Raw genomic sequence first — 15533 nt, forward strand, 5'->3', positions numbered from 1 at the left:
CGTCAATATTAAAAATACAGTTGAAATATGTAAAGTACTTACATAAATTGACAAACAGTAACAATTTAATTGGCACTACGAACACTTAGAATTTAGAATAATTTATAGATGTCAATATGTATTAAATCCACCTTTTACCCCCACATAAAAATATAAAATTCCTGATTCAATCAAACTTCAAATACTCCGGGTGAGACGCCACATTCCCCAAAAGTTGTTCATACCCTCGAACCGTGGCCCCTGTCGGATGCGAAATATTTTCCACTAACTCCTTCGCTTCGGTCAAATACTGCATCGCCAGGGGGAGCGTGGACGACTGCATTACTCCCAAGCAGAATCCCAGCTTTAGAGTGCCAAGTCTAGCCATCAATGACGCCTTGACTTGGGTCTGGATCGACAACAGTGTCTCAACTTGACGCAGCTTCCGGTTAACAGATTCCTTGGAAAGCACCTTAAAAATAGATAATGTTGTTATTAATACCTCTATCAAAAGTAAATGCACTCATTAGCGGCGGAAGCAGGGGGACACTGTCCCCCAGAATTTCAGCAATATCGTATCTTGCCCATGTTAATAATCCCTCCTCTCTCAATGATAATGACCCCAAACTTCCGCCGTCACTGAATGGACTTTCAACTCTAGATCACTAAAAACTAAATCCAGAGAAAACTTTACTCATTAATAATGAGTCATTATTTAGTTCACTTTACTTTGGATTTATAGCATATGTAAATAGTTGACTTAATATAGAATTCACATTGCTTGTAATTCTCAAAGGGGTAAGATTATTTTTAAGACAGTAAACCTCCGGAGTTTTCAGGGATCGATCAATCCTCTTTCCCTCGTCGATTAATCCGTTGAGATTGTCGTCTTGACAGAAACAGTCTGCTGGGCAAATGATGTTGTATGTCGACTGCAAATATTCTCTCGACTCTTGGGCAGATTCCGAGCTTGCGGTGCAGCTCGTCTCGTTGAAGGCAGAATAGCTGACAGTAATCTCTTCACCGGCGACGATATCTCGGTGAGCGTGGAGAACGACGGCCTGAAATTTATGTATGTTTTATGTAATTAGGTATTCCATTCTTAAAGATAATGTTACCCTTTTAAAAAAGTAATAATAATGCACTCTAAATTATATATTAAGCAGCCTATATTAATCCTAAATCCAGAGTAACGTTAACTTGAAATACATAGAGTGAAGTTGGATTTAGTATGGTTTGTCTAATTTAGAATTCAGAGTACATTTACGTTTCAAGGTTAACATTATTTTTAAGAGTGGAATTAGTTTTTATATCACAACGTCTTTTTAACTGTTGTTACATACACTCACCGCTTTTTCCTCGACCGGAAACCGGCTAGAATTGCACTCACAGGCATGGTTGATCAGGCTTAGTCGGCCTAATGAACTGACAATGTCCGACTTGGCGTTCGGATTGGTGGAGACAGAGCTGCTAAATATCTCTGCGATTGTACGATTCTCCACGACAAGGATTCTCTCTTTAGCTACGAGAGAGCGCATCGCCACGATTCCGAGACCTTTTCCCGGCACGGGAGCGACACACCAGTCCTCGTCTTCTTCGCCATACGAAATGCCGCACCAGTTCTTGTGCCCTTGACCTTTTCCACGAACTGAAATGAAGTGCAACAGTTTTGATTTTGTATATACTCCTAAAAATAATATTACCCTTTTGAAAGTTAAATAAACTTTCAATTATACCTAGTCTAAACTTAAAAAGTGATAGTAGAGTAGACGACTATATACATTAGGTTAGTTTTAAGGAATTTCAAATTTCTTTTTATTCCATTGAAAAGCCAGTTAAATTTCACGTAGGAAACATGTATCAGACTTGAAAATATATTCCTCCTGTGACCATGAAAAATTGGTTACCAGAGGAGAAGCCTCTATCAAAAATACGCACGAAATTTATTGAAATAGTGTATCATTCCCGGGTCAGAAATTTTTTGTGACCCTGACACTTCGATGGGGCTCAGAACAGACCTTTTCCTCAATTTTAATCATGATTTGGCGGTGAAATCAATTTCGGTTCGAAAATACCAAGGACAAACTTAAATCGGAAATGAAGTCAGAAATAGATTTCGTCAGCCAGGTTTTCACGAATTTCGCTGCATTTTTGCTATGGGGCCCTGCACATAGGTCGGTGGCTTTCCACCGAATATGGACTGGTCCAGGGGGTGTTACATCTTCATTATGACGTCAATCAAATATTTTTTAAAACTATCTCCTCTCCATAATCGAGGAAATTGGGCGGTTTTTGCCCAATTCCGCCGATTCCCGCCAAAACAATGAATGCAGCCCGATAAGATAACATTCGACCTCCTTTTCATAATCAACTAACCCTAAGAATATTCAGCATAAATTCTGCTTCTTTTTTTGTGGAAATATGGTTCCGTCTTAAAGAAATTCCCATCGGTAAATGGAAAATTTTGTTTGTTTTTTTACCGTACCGCTGGGAGAGGGAGGTCGATTTATTGACCTTAGCTTATGTCTAGGAAATCTGTAGCGCGTGATGCTTTCTACTACAAAAGGCCTCCATCTTAGGATCATTTTTCAGTGCTCATCTCATTTCTAAAGTTGAAAGGTCATTTGTATGGCCAAAGTCTTCGCCGTCAGACAGAGATTTTATGCTATTCTGGCGTTCAAAGCTTCGGACATCACTGTAGTCCTCCTTGACCTTGAACAACCGGAACTTTTATGTCATAAATAGTCACAGTCCCTAGGGTTAATTTAATGGGTTGGGCAAGCAGATCGTAGTTGTCCTTGAATTTCTACCCTATATCTAACATTGTGAATTTTTTGTGTCGCGTAAAAAGCGAAAACTTATTGTCGCGCGCGTGTGGTAAAGCTCCTCTAGCTGTTGACCTAGTGAAGTCAGGCAAATGAAGTTAACAACAATGATAGCCACTGAATGCAGGTACAAACTGCAACTTACATTTTAATTTTATGTTGACCGGGTCAAATACTACGCTCTACTATCACTTCTTATGGTTAGACTAGGTATACTAACAATGGAGGTGTCCCAGCATATGCTCTCCGATTTTGACCAATTTAGTGTCAATCTATCACAAACGTACGGATTGAGAGATCGTGTCTTTTGTAAATGTCATACAAATTAAATTTGTGATAGAATGACACTAATTTGGTCAAAATCGGAGAGCATATTTATACTGGGAGACCGCTGTTGTTGAATATAATTCAAATTGAATTGCATTTGCATATATGCAAATATATATATTTGAAAAGGGTGACATTATTTTTAACTAATTTTAACCTTTGCAAGACCAATCCAAAACTTGACATTCCTTCCCGCAGTAGACACGACGACGACATTTTCCACAGCGATGGACCGCCTGGCCAGATATTTCGAGGTGGCACAAGGCGCAATGGTGGACCTTGTCAGCAGCAGCATCTTTCACGATTTCTTTGTCACTCTGTTCCTCATTAGTCTGCGTCATATAAAGAACGGATTACAAATTAAATAATTAATCATAATTTGGGTAAGGTAGTTAGTTAGTTAATTAGTTAATTGACGCACATCCATATTCACGTCGGGTTGATTGTTACTCGATGTCGACGGGGTAGGATTTTCCTCCCCCGTGTAAGCGTTATATAAGCACCACCGTGGACGGAAGTTCAATCTGGATTTAGAATAATTTAGATCAATCATCGCAATTAAACTGTGTAATTAATAAGACAGTAAAAAAATCAATATTTACCGTTTTATTTTGCGCCATGAGTCCCACAACGACTTGCAAATCCTCCCAACCATTCGCCTCAGAATTGTTACCTTGTTCCATCTTCTTCCCGTTACGACGCAAGAAAATAATCTTCAGGTAGGACACGGTTCGATTAATTAATTGCGAGAATGGAATTAATTAAATCGCCAGAAATGCAGTCAAGTCAGGTCCAGGCTCCAGCGGTGAAAGAGGGGCAGAGTGAGACTCATCTGTTCTCGCTTATCTGCAGCGTTCTTTGCATAGATTTGTATATATTGCATTATGTAATTTACTGTAAATTATTTAAATAGCATAAGTAAGTATCGAATTGAAATGGTCGAAATTATGCGTATGCTTATTCTAAAATTAATTTCTTCAAGGTTTTGCAGCACGTACCACGGTTAATTTTAAAATTATCATTATTTTTAGGAATGTACGCTTCCGCTACAACTGATTGGTATCGTGTAAGTCTTTGACTTATCCGTAATGCTGAGGAAGAAGTGTAAAAATTTACATTTACATATTTCATATGCGACTGGATTAGACTATCTCACATTGCCTATTTTTGCATGCAGTAAATTAATTACATATGGTGTTATTGTATTTTCGGTGAGTAATTGATTCAAGGAATTAAGCATGAATTTGATTTCCAGCACTTTCAAAATTTGTTGGATAATCTAGTCACATAATTTCATAATTTATTCGTCTATACATAAATCGGTATAATATTAATCTTCCATAAATGGAAATTCTAAGGTTTTCAGGAAGACCGGGATATTACTTGATCATATAATATTTACATAGGCTTAAATAATTAAACAAAATATTTTGGTTACAAGAATAAGCTCGAACAACCAGATTTATAAAAATTAATCCAAAATCAAAATTATCCTACTTTTCCAAGGTATGAATTCGACTACAATGATTTACTAATTCCTCAAAAGCGACGAATTTCTCTCCACAGAAGTAACATTCCTGGTTCGCCTCGGCGTGTCGTCTTCCGTCTTCAGAACTGGTGTTCGAATGACTCTCCCCCACGTGACTTTTCAAATCCCAGGACGTGCTGAATTTTTTCTGCTTTTCATGACTAGCCTGGATATGGTTTTGTAAATCAAGTCCACTGAGGAAAGTCCTGGGACAAAGGGAGCATTTGAAAATGTCTCGGTTAGATTCGTCCAAGTGCGTCATCTAAAAAAGGACATATGCATTGTTAATATTTTCCTATATGTTTTCCCGTCGAATATTTATTATTCACCTCGTGTCGCTTCAAGCTATGCTTTTGAGCAAATTCCTTCCCACAAGTGGTACACTTGTACGGCTTCTCGGTCGTGTGGACGAAAATGTGACTCTCCAGAGCACTCTTCATCTTAAATTCTTTTCCGCAAAGGGTGCACAGGAGTCGAACCGGGTTCTGGACATGTTCAATTTTTACATGTCGCGAAACACTACCTTTGCTTAGGTAGATTTTCTCACAGTGGGGAAATCTGCATGGGAAATGGGACCGTTTCTTCTTGCTGTGGACGGTTTTAAAGTGCGCACGTAACTTGGAAGCGCTGAAAAATACTCGGCGACAAATATCACAACTGGGTCGTTTTCCTCGATTAGTGTGAACACTTCTCATGTGAACACCCAAGGCAAATCGGTGGTTCAAAATTTTTCCGCAAATCTAACAAGACACGGGAGATTGTGAAAATTGTAAAATTCATTTCAATTTAAAGGCTCACCTCACATTTCACCTTCGCGTCGGAGTCGTGCGTGACAACGTGCCGGTTAAGGTACTTCTGAAGTTTGAACGTTTTTGAGCATTTGGTACATTCAAATTTCTTCCCTCGTTTACGATCCATCTGGATTTGTTCTTATTTAAAATTTAGGGAGCCTCATTAAAAAATGCTTTTGTATAGTTTAATTACGTTCTTGGAAGAGAGAGTATCCGCCGACTTTGCTCCGGAATCTGCATATCGCAATTTTGTTAAATTTGTACCACTATTACCTAACCAATTGTTATTTTATTTAAAAAATGAATTACTCAAGTTTGTTTCGCTGTTACGAGGGTTCGATTTATCAGGTTGGCCAATAATTCGAACGTCGTCTTCATCCGCACTGTAAAATTCGTCGCCTTCGTCTGCACTGTAAAATTCGTCGCCTTCATCTGCACTATAAAATTGGTCGTCGTCCTCGCCTTTTGGTGAAGGGCACATTTTTTCATTTACCCTGACTCTACCATCAACCGGGCCTTGGTCACCGTCGTTGTTAGTCGAGGCGTTCCTTGACTTGTTAGAAATTGTAGTTTGAAGACCGACGGTCGAGAAGTTCGTAAGTGGAAAGGACAAAATGTTATCAAGCAAATTCAGCAGTTTTGTAACATCACGACATATTCCAACTGTATGTAAATGAATTTATCAAAGAATTAAAATAAACCACGGCCTGATCTCAGGATTAATTTAATTAGTCAATTAAATTACCAAGTTTTTCCTGTTCTGCCATGTTTCCTATCCGCCGAGCAACTTTGCAAATTCTTTGCCGACTCCGAGATACAAATTGTTTCAGGAATTCGACCTCTGCTGACAGTTCGGCCGCCTCCATGTCGTCGCCCCGTAATTTGCTGTGGACAGACTGCGATATTTTAATTATAGCTGCCCAATTTCCAAATAAATTATAATTTAAGAATAATTACCTGCGAAAAAGCTTCTCAAATTGAAACTCGTACTTGGGTGAATTTCGGTATAATAAATAATTTGTAATTTGTAATTGGTGACTTTGTTCGATGATCTATAAACAAAACAATCAAACTTAAATTTAAAATCCTGGAAATAATTTTGGTACGTGCATAGAGGAATTAATAGTATAGATTATTCAATAAAATTTAAAATAATTACCAGCAAATGAAGAAATATGAAATAGATTTCGATCTATTAAATCAATTTTATTTCTTTGTGTTGTGTGTCGTGAAAATTCAGCTCTGCCGGTGTTAAAGGGGCAGAGTCAGACTCATTCTCATTTACACGGGCGTTCTTAAAATCTCATGCAAATAAAATGAAAAGGGACCTTATTCATACTTTGTTCATTTTCCACAAGCGGCAAAATACCAAAACATGACTCTTTCAGCGAAACACATTTCGTCAAAAACCTGAATTGGCAAAATAAACATTAATGTTAAGCATTCCACCTCAAATTTAAAACTTAAGGTTGTACAGGTTTGCTTTGCCTAATAAAATAATGAAATTTGCGCCTTGACCTTTTTGAGGACCTTAACGTGACCTAGACACTTAACCTGGGGCGATAAACCTCAAATTTAAAACGTAAGGTCATTCAGGCTTGTATTGGCCTATGCAAATCTATTATTAGCGCCATATGAGCTACAATACTAAATTTTAAAACAGTGTTCTAAATTTAATCAATATAAAAATTTTCGCCAAAAGGTCGTTTTGCCATATTGTCGATGCAGCACTTTGAATTTAAATAACTTTACTTGTAGTTAACAGATTGAGCTAAAATAAATGGCAAATTAAAGCCTGAGGAAAGAACTTTCATAATAAATTAAAGTCGCTAAAGTAGATATTTGGTGAATAAGGTCCCTTTTCATGGAGACAGTCACAAATATGCCTTGCATTTTTTTCTACTGATAAATAATAAATATGTGAATATGTGAATATGTAATAATTTTTCCAGGCTCCAAATCCACAAATAATAATGCCCAAGCCCACATCGAAGTGATAAGAACGTCAGTTAAAGAAAAGCATCTAAATATGTATGTAGCTACATATAACTTAAAAAGTTGTATAACTTAAAGTACAAAGTTGCATAAAGTACTAAAGTTGTATAACTTAAAAAGTTGTATTCACTGAATTTCACTGCCCGTCGAGAATTTTACGTGATTCTCTCACTATAAAGTGCATACCTATATTTATAATGAATAAACTTTATGTATTTTACTAACAAGACAATTTTCCATCAAGTTAGCCACATTTTTTATTAGGTTTTTAAATTTAATACAAGATTTCTCGCTTGAATTACAAATTTACAAAAATTCTCCCCTTCGTTGAAACAATTTCAATTAAAATATTGATTTTTCTTTGATTGTATAATCTTATCCGGAAGCAACAATTTGTCATGAATTAATTTAAACTTAATTAAACAATAATGTAGTAAATGTTTATGCAGGTATATTAATTAACAAGAGATCCTCTTTGGCTTCCAACCGTGCACGACGTGTCTCTCTCTCGCTCTGCAACTGGATTCTCTCTCTTCCATCTGGGTCGCGGGTGTGCCAGGGGAAGTGAAGTGTGTCCCAGGCTTTTCGCCCTGTGAGCCTCGTCCACTCACACCCCCCAACTGCGTGCCTGGTGACACCCCCTGCCACACCCGTCCCAGCAACGACAAGCCGAGCCATCAGGCGAAGATGGATTCGCCGGACCAAGTGCACGGGAGGATCTACGCCATGGAGGACTCCCCCCAGGTAGGTCATTGTTTGGTATATCGGGGTGGTGACCGTGGGGGCGGTTGGTAGAAGAGTGGGGACGGGGTCGTGCATGGCGGTGGGCAGTGTAGTCGGGCCTACGGGGGTCCCATGGCCCGGTTGTGCTGTGAGGGGTGAAGGGGCAAGTGGGTAGTGTCGCTCGGCCCTGGTCACACTGTGTGACCGTGAAGGGGACACGTAGCCCGTGCCCGGGAGGGCGCTAAGGTATTTCGTGGTCCGTGGACGCCCCGCCCAACAACCTTCACTCACCTTGCTTCCGCCGTCACGACGCCGTCCTCATTTGGATATCAGCAGTTCCTCGCGGAATCTGCCTATGATCCCTATCACTCATTTGTCCTGCCTGGGTGATGTAGTCAGAGCCGAATGGACCTCTGGGCCACATTCCCAGAGGTGATAGTGGTTTTCCTGGCTCTACACCATAGCCAGGTTTTCCCACTATTCCTCTGACTACTTTACTTTATTTACATTTACATATCTAGCTCTGTAATTTCTATTGATGAGGGCTCATGGCCATATCAAATGCTAATAAATTGAATATTGAATTGAATATTAATTAACAATGGTATTATAAGTTTAGTTTATTCGCATGTAAATAAGTGCTAATGAACTTTATGCAAATATATATTAGTACTTCTGTCAACTGTTATAGTACTGTTCATTAAAAATTAATATGTAGTAAAACCCTCAGAATTTTTTCAAAAGGGTAATGACCTATCTTACCGTTTACAACGCTTTAGCTTAGGATTAGCATATGTATTTTTTCTCAACATATTACTAAATTTATTAGTGATGGAAACCAATCATCCGCCAAATAACCTTTCATATTTTTTCTTCTATTTTTTATACATCTTGATTTCGAATGAACAGTAAAAATTTTAGTTTTGAACAATAAAGAGCTTCATCCTTATTTATTTCTACTCGGGCTGAATAACCCTCCAAGTCGAGATGGGTTTCCTCTGCAGCTTCATAATCGTCCTCCTCCCCCAAACGAACAACCATAAAAGGCCAAGGACCGAACAGACCACACTTTCGACGTAATAACCATCTACAAGACTACATTTCCCCGCCTTTCCCTTCCCGCCTGCCCCACCCATCGTAGCATTTCTCACTTCACCCCCATCATCTAAAATACCAGCGGCCCCTACTTCCGTCACGTTCGCCATCCCCATCAGCACATCGTTACGAACATCGCGACACTTGCCAATCCCGACGTAATCCACCAACGCCAACGCCACGGTCGCCGGCCACATTCCTCCCACGTTCGTAATCGTATTGATCAGCGTCATATAAGTCCCGCCAATTTCAGGATCCGATATTTTCGCCGAGAATCCCATCCCCGTCACGAATCTGGTATATCCCGGGACCAACTCGGCCACCGTGGCGGTAAAAAGAATGGCGTAAAACCAAAATGGATACTCCGTCCCGGGCCCGCCCAACCAACCCGCCCAGTAAACGAGGAGGGGCCAAATGAGACCGAACAGAATGGAGAATGGGATCGTGTTGATGTAAACCTTCATGGGATTCGGGCCTACCGTCCATTTCGCGGTGAGGATGGGGAGCGCGAGTTTTAGCGGGATTAGGAAAATTGAAAAGAGGGCCAAAGTCTCTTTCGGGATTCCTTTTTCGACCAGTTTGAGCCGTGCGAGGGCGTCCGACGCTCCAGTTCCGATGCGGACTGTGAGTAAGAAGAGGGCCAGGATTTGGACGTTGCGGAGTTTTAGGATTCTCCATAAATTTCGGTAACTTTCAAAAATGTCCATGTGACCCTCGGTGACTTGGAGGGATTCTTTCTTCTCTTTCTTGAATAAGAGGATGAGTGTGGTAGTTACGGCGAAGATGATCGCCCAGAAGACGAGGAACTGTGCGGACGTAAAAAATAATGCATACATATATTTTACAAGTCAGATAAATAACGCGACAATTTACACGGATGTTAGTAACATTGTAACACATTAAACTTTGTAGCATAATACAAACGCTTTTAGGAAATTAGTTTACAAGGAAATATTTAAGGGAACATGAAAATCTAATTTGGATCTCTTGGATTTAGCTTATCACAAAAATTGTCATATTTTCAAAATTTTCAATACGTCTTACTAAAAACTCGTGTGATTCTCGCTCACAAATTTACACAATATTTAAAAAGGAATCTTTTTATTTTATTTTTATTTTATTTTTAAGCAATTTTTTTCCAAATTTACGAAGACGTGAAATGAGACATTGCCGTTATTGCCGTTACCCATACTCCAGTTCGCGTCACTACATTTTTTGGAAAAACAAGGGCTGCATAATTTTACAAAATTTTCATTCAGGTGAATTGTAACAGGAAATAATTTGTTGCATACTTTCAAAAAACTTGGCACACAACAATCTCACCGTTGCCTTAAAAATTTCGTAAATCTGCGCAAGAAATCATAAACCCTCACCTGTGGCAGCGTCACTAATCCATCCTCTCCAGGTATGTCTCGGAATTTATTCGCAAAAGAGGCAGAATTCAGTGCTAAAAATCCAGAAAATCCCAGCACAAAGCCTAACGTTTGTCCCACGGCGTTGCAGGTGGAGGCGTACCCCACATTTTCAGGCGCCATCATTGTCAAGGCCCACCCATCCACGGCCACGTCCTGACTCGCGGCGAGGAAGTTGAGACAGAAAAACATGATCGTGAGGCTGGTCACGTCCTTCGCTTCGAATAAGTCATCAACTTTGGCGGCAATTACGAAGAAAAATAGCGCAATTAGGTATTGCAGGGGGATAATCCAACTCTTACGGCGACCCAGTCTAGCAATTGAGAAATTATTAATTTAAAAAATTTTAAGATTTAACGACTTGATTGGAAATGAATAAGAAAACTATTCATTCAAGCATTCATGCAAGCAATTTTTCTAGAATTTAAAAATATCGTAACCATTTACTAATTTAATCTTAGAGAAAAAAATAATCTTTTTAGTAAGCACGATTTTTTATGGATTTTTTTGGAAATTATAAACAGCTCAAATCTTCAAAAAATCGGGATATTAAATATTAGGCGTGTTCACGTCAGCATTGGTATAGATAAAAAATACTAATCAATTTACATATCATATCATAATATTATACTAATCAATTTACACGTATGTATGTCTATGTATGTAGCCTGCTAAATTTTTGCAAAATTTTTGAAAACTAGTAACGTAAAGGATTTGATTTTTGTGCAAAATTTATGTACACAGAAAAGAGTCACATTCTTAATTCACGAGATAATTTGCTAAATAAATGCATAATGATGCGAAATACTTAGTTGACTTGACGTGAATATGCCCAATGTACACTTTTAGAAATCCAGTAGGTATTAAAACAGTACCAAGCGGTCTTAATATATGACTAACAAAGCGGTATTATAAGCAACAACGTGTGGCAATAGTTCGGTATAGCGTTTTTATCATATCTGTAGCAATTTTTACTGTACCACGTGGTGACAACTTTAATACCAAGAAAACAATACCTGCCTGACTATACCAGATTTCAACCAGTGTATAATTTTCTACATGTGTACACCACCAACCAAATTAACGCCGCCCCCCCCCCCCATTTTACTCACCTTTGCCAATACACTGCATCCACAATAGGGGCATACAACACCTTGAGTCCGAATGGCCAATACGCCAAGCTAAACCTGGCCTGATCCGTGTAAGGGACGTTCTTACTCTGCAGAAGGAACGGAATCGTGACTATCAACCCGAGCGGAATTCCTTGCAAAATGTAGAGCAGCAACAGCAACAAAATGGATCTGATATCTTTCCGAAAATTCGGTTTCTTTGGCGAAATCACGGGAACAATGACGGGATTCTTTGTCAGCTCGACGGACGCTTCATCCACAGATTTTTCCATTTCAAAATTAATTTAAAAAATACTTAAAAAAACAAAATTTCTGGAAATTTCTCTTTAATTTATTTGAACCTCGTGACCATGTGAGTAGTAGGTTTACACTGACTCCGTTCTCCGTTATCTTGTCATGTCCAGTGGCATTTTTGTTGTTTAAAGTGTTGAGCATGATATGTACTTATCAGTTCATCAGCCCATTTACATAAGAAGTAAATATCAGCAGAACAAAGGTTTGTGTGTCCAGTCCATATATCAAAAAAATAAGCTTCGTAAGCCAGATAAGTGGACAGGAGAACAATGACTTTATGGTATATATTTATGTATATGACATAAGTATTTATTGTGCTGGCATTAATCTATGTATGTGTCTTCGAATTAATGAATGAGGCTGGTTTAATATTTAAACAAACCGAGTAAACAGAAAAATGTGAAGTAAATATGACACGAGACGAGTTATTTTATCAGAGAAGTAAATTGTTTTGTAACTACAATATAATTCTCAACAACAAACTCAGGTTGTTTTCCAACGTCTTGAAACATGTGTCATTTATTATCCACATGTTACATGTGTTATGTACAATTATAAATTTATGTATTTAATCACACCATTTACGCTGCAAGAAATTTGGTAGAGTCACACATAATACGCCGTACTGTTATTGTTTTGGTAACACACCGTGGCCAAGGAAATGTATGGGTGTGGATTAGGGTGGGAGTGGGGATGGAATTATAAATGCCGCATTGCAAATAAATTAACTACAAGAAGTACAGGATTTATTACCGCATTTCCTTTCCACTAGTTTCCAATTAAGCAGCTTCGTACAAAATACGAACAAATTAAACTCCCACCTACCATCATTAATTAAATCTATGAATTAAGAGATAAATACATGACATATTTGACAAATTTTTACATATGCAAATATGTCCGGATAAGATTATAGGATTATAGAAAAAACAATACTTTAATTGATATTATTTCAGCGAAAGGGAAGCACTATTCAAAATCTGTATATACATAATTCTAGCGAAAAACTTTGTATCAAATTTAAACGTAACAATAAATGGGACGACTAACTTTTCTGAAAATTGTCATGTCAATATAATAAATATATCAATGACTTCCATATATTACGTCATCAAACCGTGGGTGAGTGGTTTTTAGTCAACCATCTTAATACTCGTGTTGAGCTTAACAGGAATAGGATAGGGAAAGTGTGGTTGGGTGATTAATGTAAAAATCAGGGGTTTTTTAATAACGTAATCTATGGATATTTCATATGCACGAATTGTGTCCGTATTTTAAAATATACTGGTACTTAGGATTAATAAGAAGATAGTAAATATGCCATTCCGGGGTCCATTCAAAAGCGAATGCACCATGTTAATTATGGCCCCGGTTTATGAACTGCATAGATACCCATCTGAGTTCTGGCAAATATTAGTGACAGCTTATTTAAGAACTAAACCACCCACCCAGTAAAATGATGACGTAATATATGGACGTCCCCTCATTTATTCTACTGAAAATGTTATCTTTATTGTGACATTAAAATATTACAAATACATATTAATCAATATTATTTAGATAAATAACTATTTTTTCTTTCCCTGTCCATCCAATAGTTTCATACCGCGGTCCAAACTGGCTTTGGCCTCTTTTAAAGTTTTCTCCTGGTCTTCTAGTCTTTTCACCATTTCTTTTACCTGGAATTCCTCACCGTCACATCCTCTAAATGCCAAGCACATCGAAGCTAGGGTGACGGCACCTTGGCCAGCAGCCAATCCCAAGAGGGCAGTCCTATTCATTCCTGGTCTTGCATTCCAACCATCGATCGCGTGTTGCGCACCGTTGATCCCGTTAAAAAGCGCGTTTGCTTGCGTCTTTTCCTTAAAGTCTTTCAAGCATACGAGGGTCCTGTTCACTTCGAATTTGGTATCCTCTATACAAAATCAATAAGATAAAAGGATTTTATATGCATCTGAAACAGGTTTTAGGAAACCGCGTGGTTTTTCTAGAAAACCCCAACCCAGAGGGTTTTTGTAGTTTTTGTAGATTTTGGGACAGCATGAAATAAACCAGTGTGTGCAAAAAGGCAGCCTTTTTGCTTTTTCTGCATGCCTTTTTGCCGTTTTGCCTTTTTCAATGCCCTTTTGCCTTTTTGCGTGCCTTTTTGCCCTTTTGATGCCTTTTTGCCTGTTTGATGCCTTTTTGCTCGATTTTTGACGATTGAACCCGATTTATTGTCGTTTATAACGTAAAATTTTACAAATTTTTTCCAACTCAAGTTACCTTCTTTCCGATGAGATAAATAAACTAAGGGGTCAAGAAAATGACAATGCAAATTTTCACAATATTCCCAAGAATTCGTCACCTCACGGAATAAATCGCACTTTGTCTAATTCAGAGCAGAATATTAACTTTGAGACGTACGTTGGTAAAACGATAGAAAAACATGGCATGCTAGGCTCACTTTCTTTATTGTTGCGACACCCCCAAAATTTGGAGAAAGTTAGGAACGAAATTCTAGAAAAAAATGTAGAAACTGAGACCCATTTTACCTCACTTTTTCCCCACGCCAGTAAAACATTAGACACCAAAAATCTACTTAAGGATGACACCGACGAATTGATCCGTATTCTCAAACAAGATACAACATTTAGCCAACATCTCGAAACCGCACTGAATTACGTAAACCTCTATCTCAACATGTTTCTTCACCTTCCGGTCGACACGATACGAAAAGTCCTCCCCCACCATGACATCGATATGACCTACATTTCCCAAAAGTTTATCCTCATTAAACTCATGCAGGAAAGAATATGCCAAACTAACCCCCAAAATGATAACCTCGGATTAAATGTGCCCCTCCAAAAATTGATAACGCGATCAAATATTGATATTTTTGCCAGTCTACTACCCAAACTTGGGATGAATGATGACACAAATATTTTATCCGAGACCGTCACCTTCATACAAGATTACGGTGACCTTAATGATATCTCAGTATCAAAATTTCCCGACGGTATTGGACTTTCCAATCTGTTCCAAGCATTAAAAGAAAAGCTTATCGAAGAAAATACCGCTTGATTATTGAAAGATAAGGTTGTCGGCGACACCGGCAGCGTGAAAAAGTTGGTTTCCAAGCTGTCAAAAACACGCGAGATTAACATAGTTATGAAAATCCTACAAATTCTCACCCTTGCCGAAGCCATCAATACAATTACCCAGATGTTAAGGGTATTCATTGACCACTCAAAATTCCTTGACGAAGATTTCATAACCTGTATTTCATTAGGTTTATCCTCAATTCCCAAAATACCAGAATCAAAATTAGTCTCAAGTCTTAACCGATTGGTCACGAAGCACGCCTTTTCCCGCATTGGGGGCGGTGTTAAAGGGATTGACTCATATTTATCCGAACTGCGCAAAAATTTGGCAAACTCAAAATTCAAAACGGA

At 38.4% G+C, this 15533-nt stretch overlaps 3 protein-coding genes across 4 annotated transcripts; all 3 read right to left on the minus strand.

Annotated features, from left to right (window-relative positions):
* Positions 1-133: 133 nt before the first annotated feature.
* Positions 134-3922, minus strand: LOC110857442. The gene is made up of 6 exons (XM_022106037.2): positions 3734-3922; positions 3553-3655; positions 3289-3463; positions 1329-1627; positions 804-1040; positions 134-451 (listed from the first exon to the last, which is right to left on the minus strand). The coding sequence occupies exons 1-6, from the start codon at positions 3784-3786 to the stop codon at positions 167-169; spliced, it is 1152 nt and encodes a 383-aa protein (XP_021961729.1). The 5' UTR covers positions 3787-3922; the 3' UTR covers positions 134-166.
* Positions 3923-4397: 475 nt separating this feature from the next.
* LOC110857243 (zinc finger protein 883) lies at positions 4398-6742 on the minus strand. 2 transcript variants are annotated; one of them, XM_022105860.2, is made up of 8 exons: positions 6610-6742; positions 6408-6502; positions 6196-6335; positions 5760-6113; positions 5644-5684; positions 5458-5577; positions 4989-5399; positions 4398-4921 (listed from the first exon to the last, which is right to left on the minus strand). In XM_022105860.2, the coding sequence occupies exons 3-8, from the start codon at positions 6314-6316 to the stop codon at positions 4625-4627; spliced, it is 1344 nt and encodes a 447-aa protein (XP_021961552.2). In that variant the 5' UTR covers positions 6317-6335; positions 6408-6502; positions 6610-6742; the 3' UTR covers positions 4398-4624. The 2 variants fall into 2 exon arrangements, with proteins under 2 accessions (XP_021961552.2, XP_035713731.1); XM_035857838.1 differs by having other exon boundaries at positions 6196-6346.
* A 2017-nt stretch (positions 6743-8759) lies between these two features.
* On the minus strand, positions 8760-12184 carry LOC110857443 (acetyl-coenzyme A transporter 1). Its single transcript, XM_022106038.2, has 3 exons — positions 11788-12184; positions 10637-10988; positions 8760-10069 (listed from the first exon to the last, which is right to left on the minus strand). Exons 1-3 carry the CDS (start codon positions 12075-12077, stop codon positions 9125-9127), a joined length of 1587 nt encoding a protein of 528 aa, XP_021961730.1. The 5' UTR covers positions 12078-12184; the 3' UTR covers positions 8760-9124.
* Between the last annotated feature and the right edge of the window lie 3349 nt (positions 12185-15533).

This window comes from Folsomia candida, unplaced genomic scaffold, assembly GCF_002217175.1.
Source record: "Folsomia candida strain VU population unplaced genomic scaffold, ASM221717v1 Fcan01_Sc018, whole genome shotgun sequence".
NCBI classification, from domain to species: Eukaryota; Metazoa; Arthropoda; class Collembola; order Entomobryomorpha; family Isotomidae; genus Folsomia; species Folsomia candida.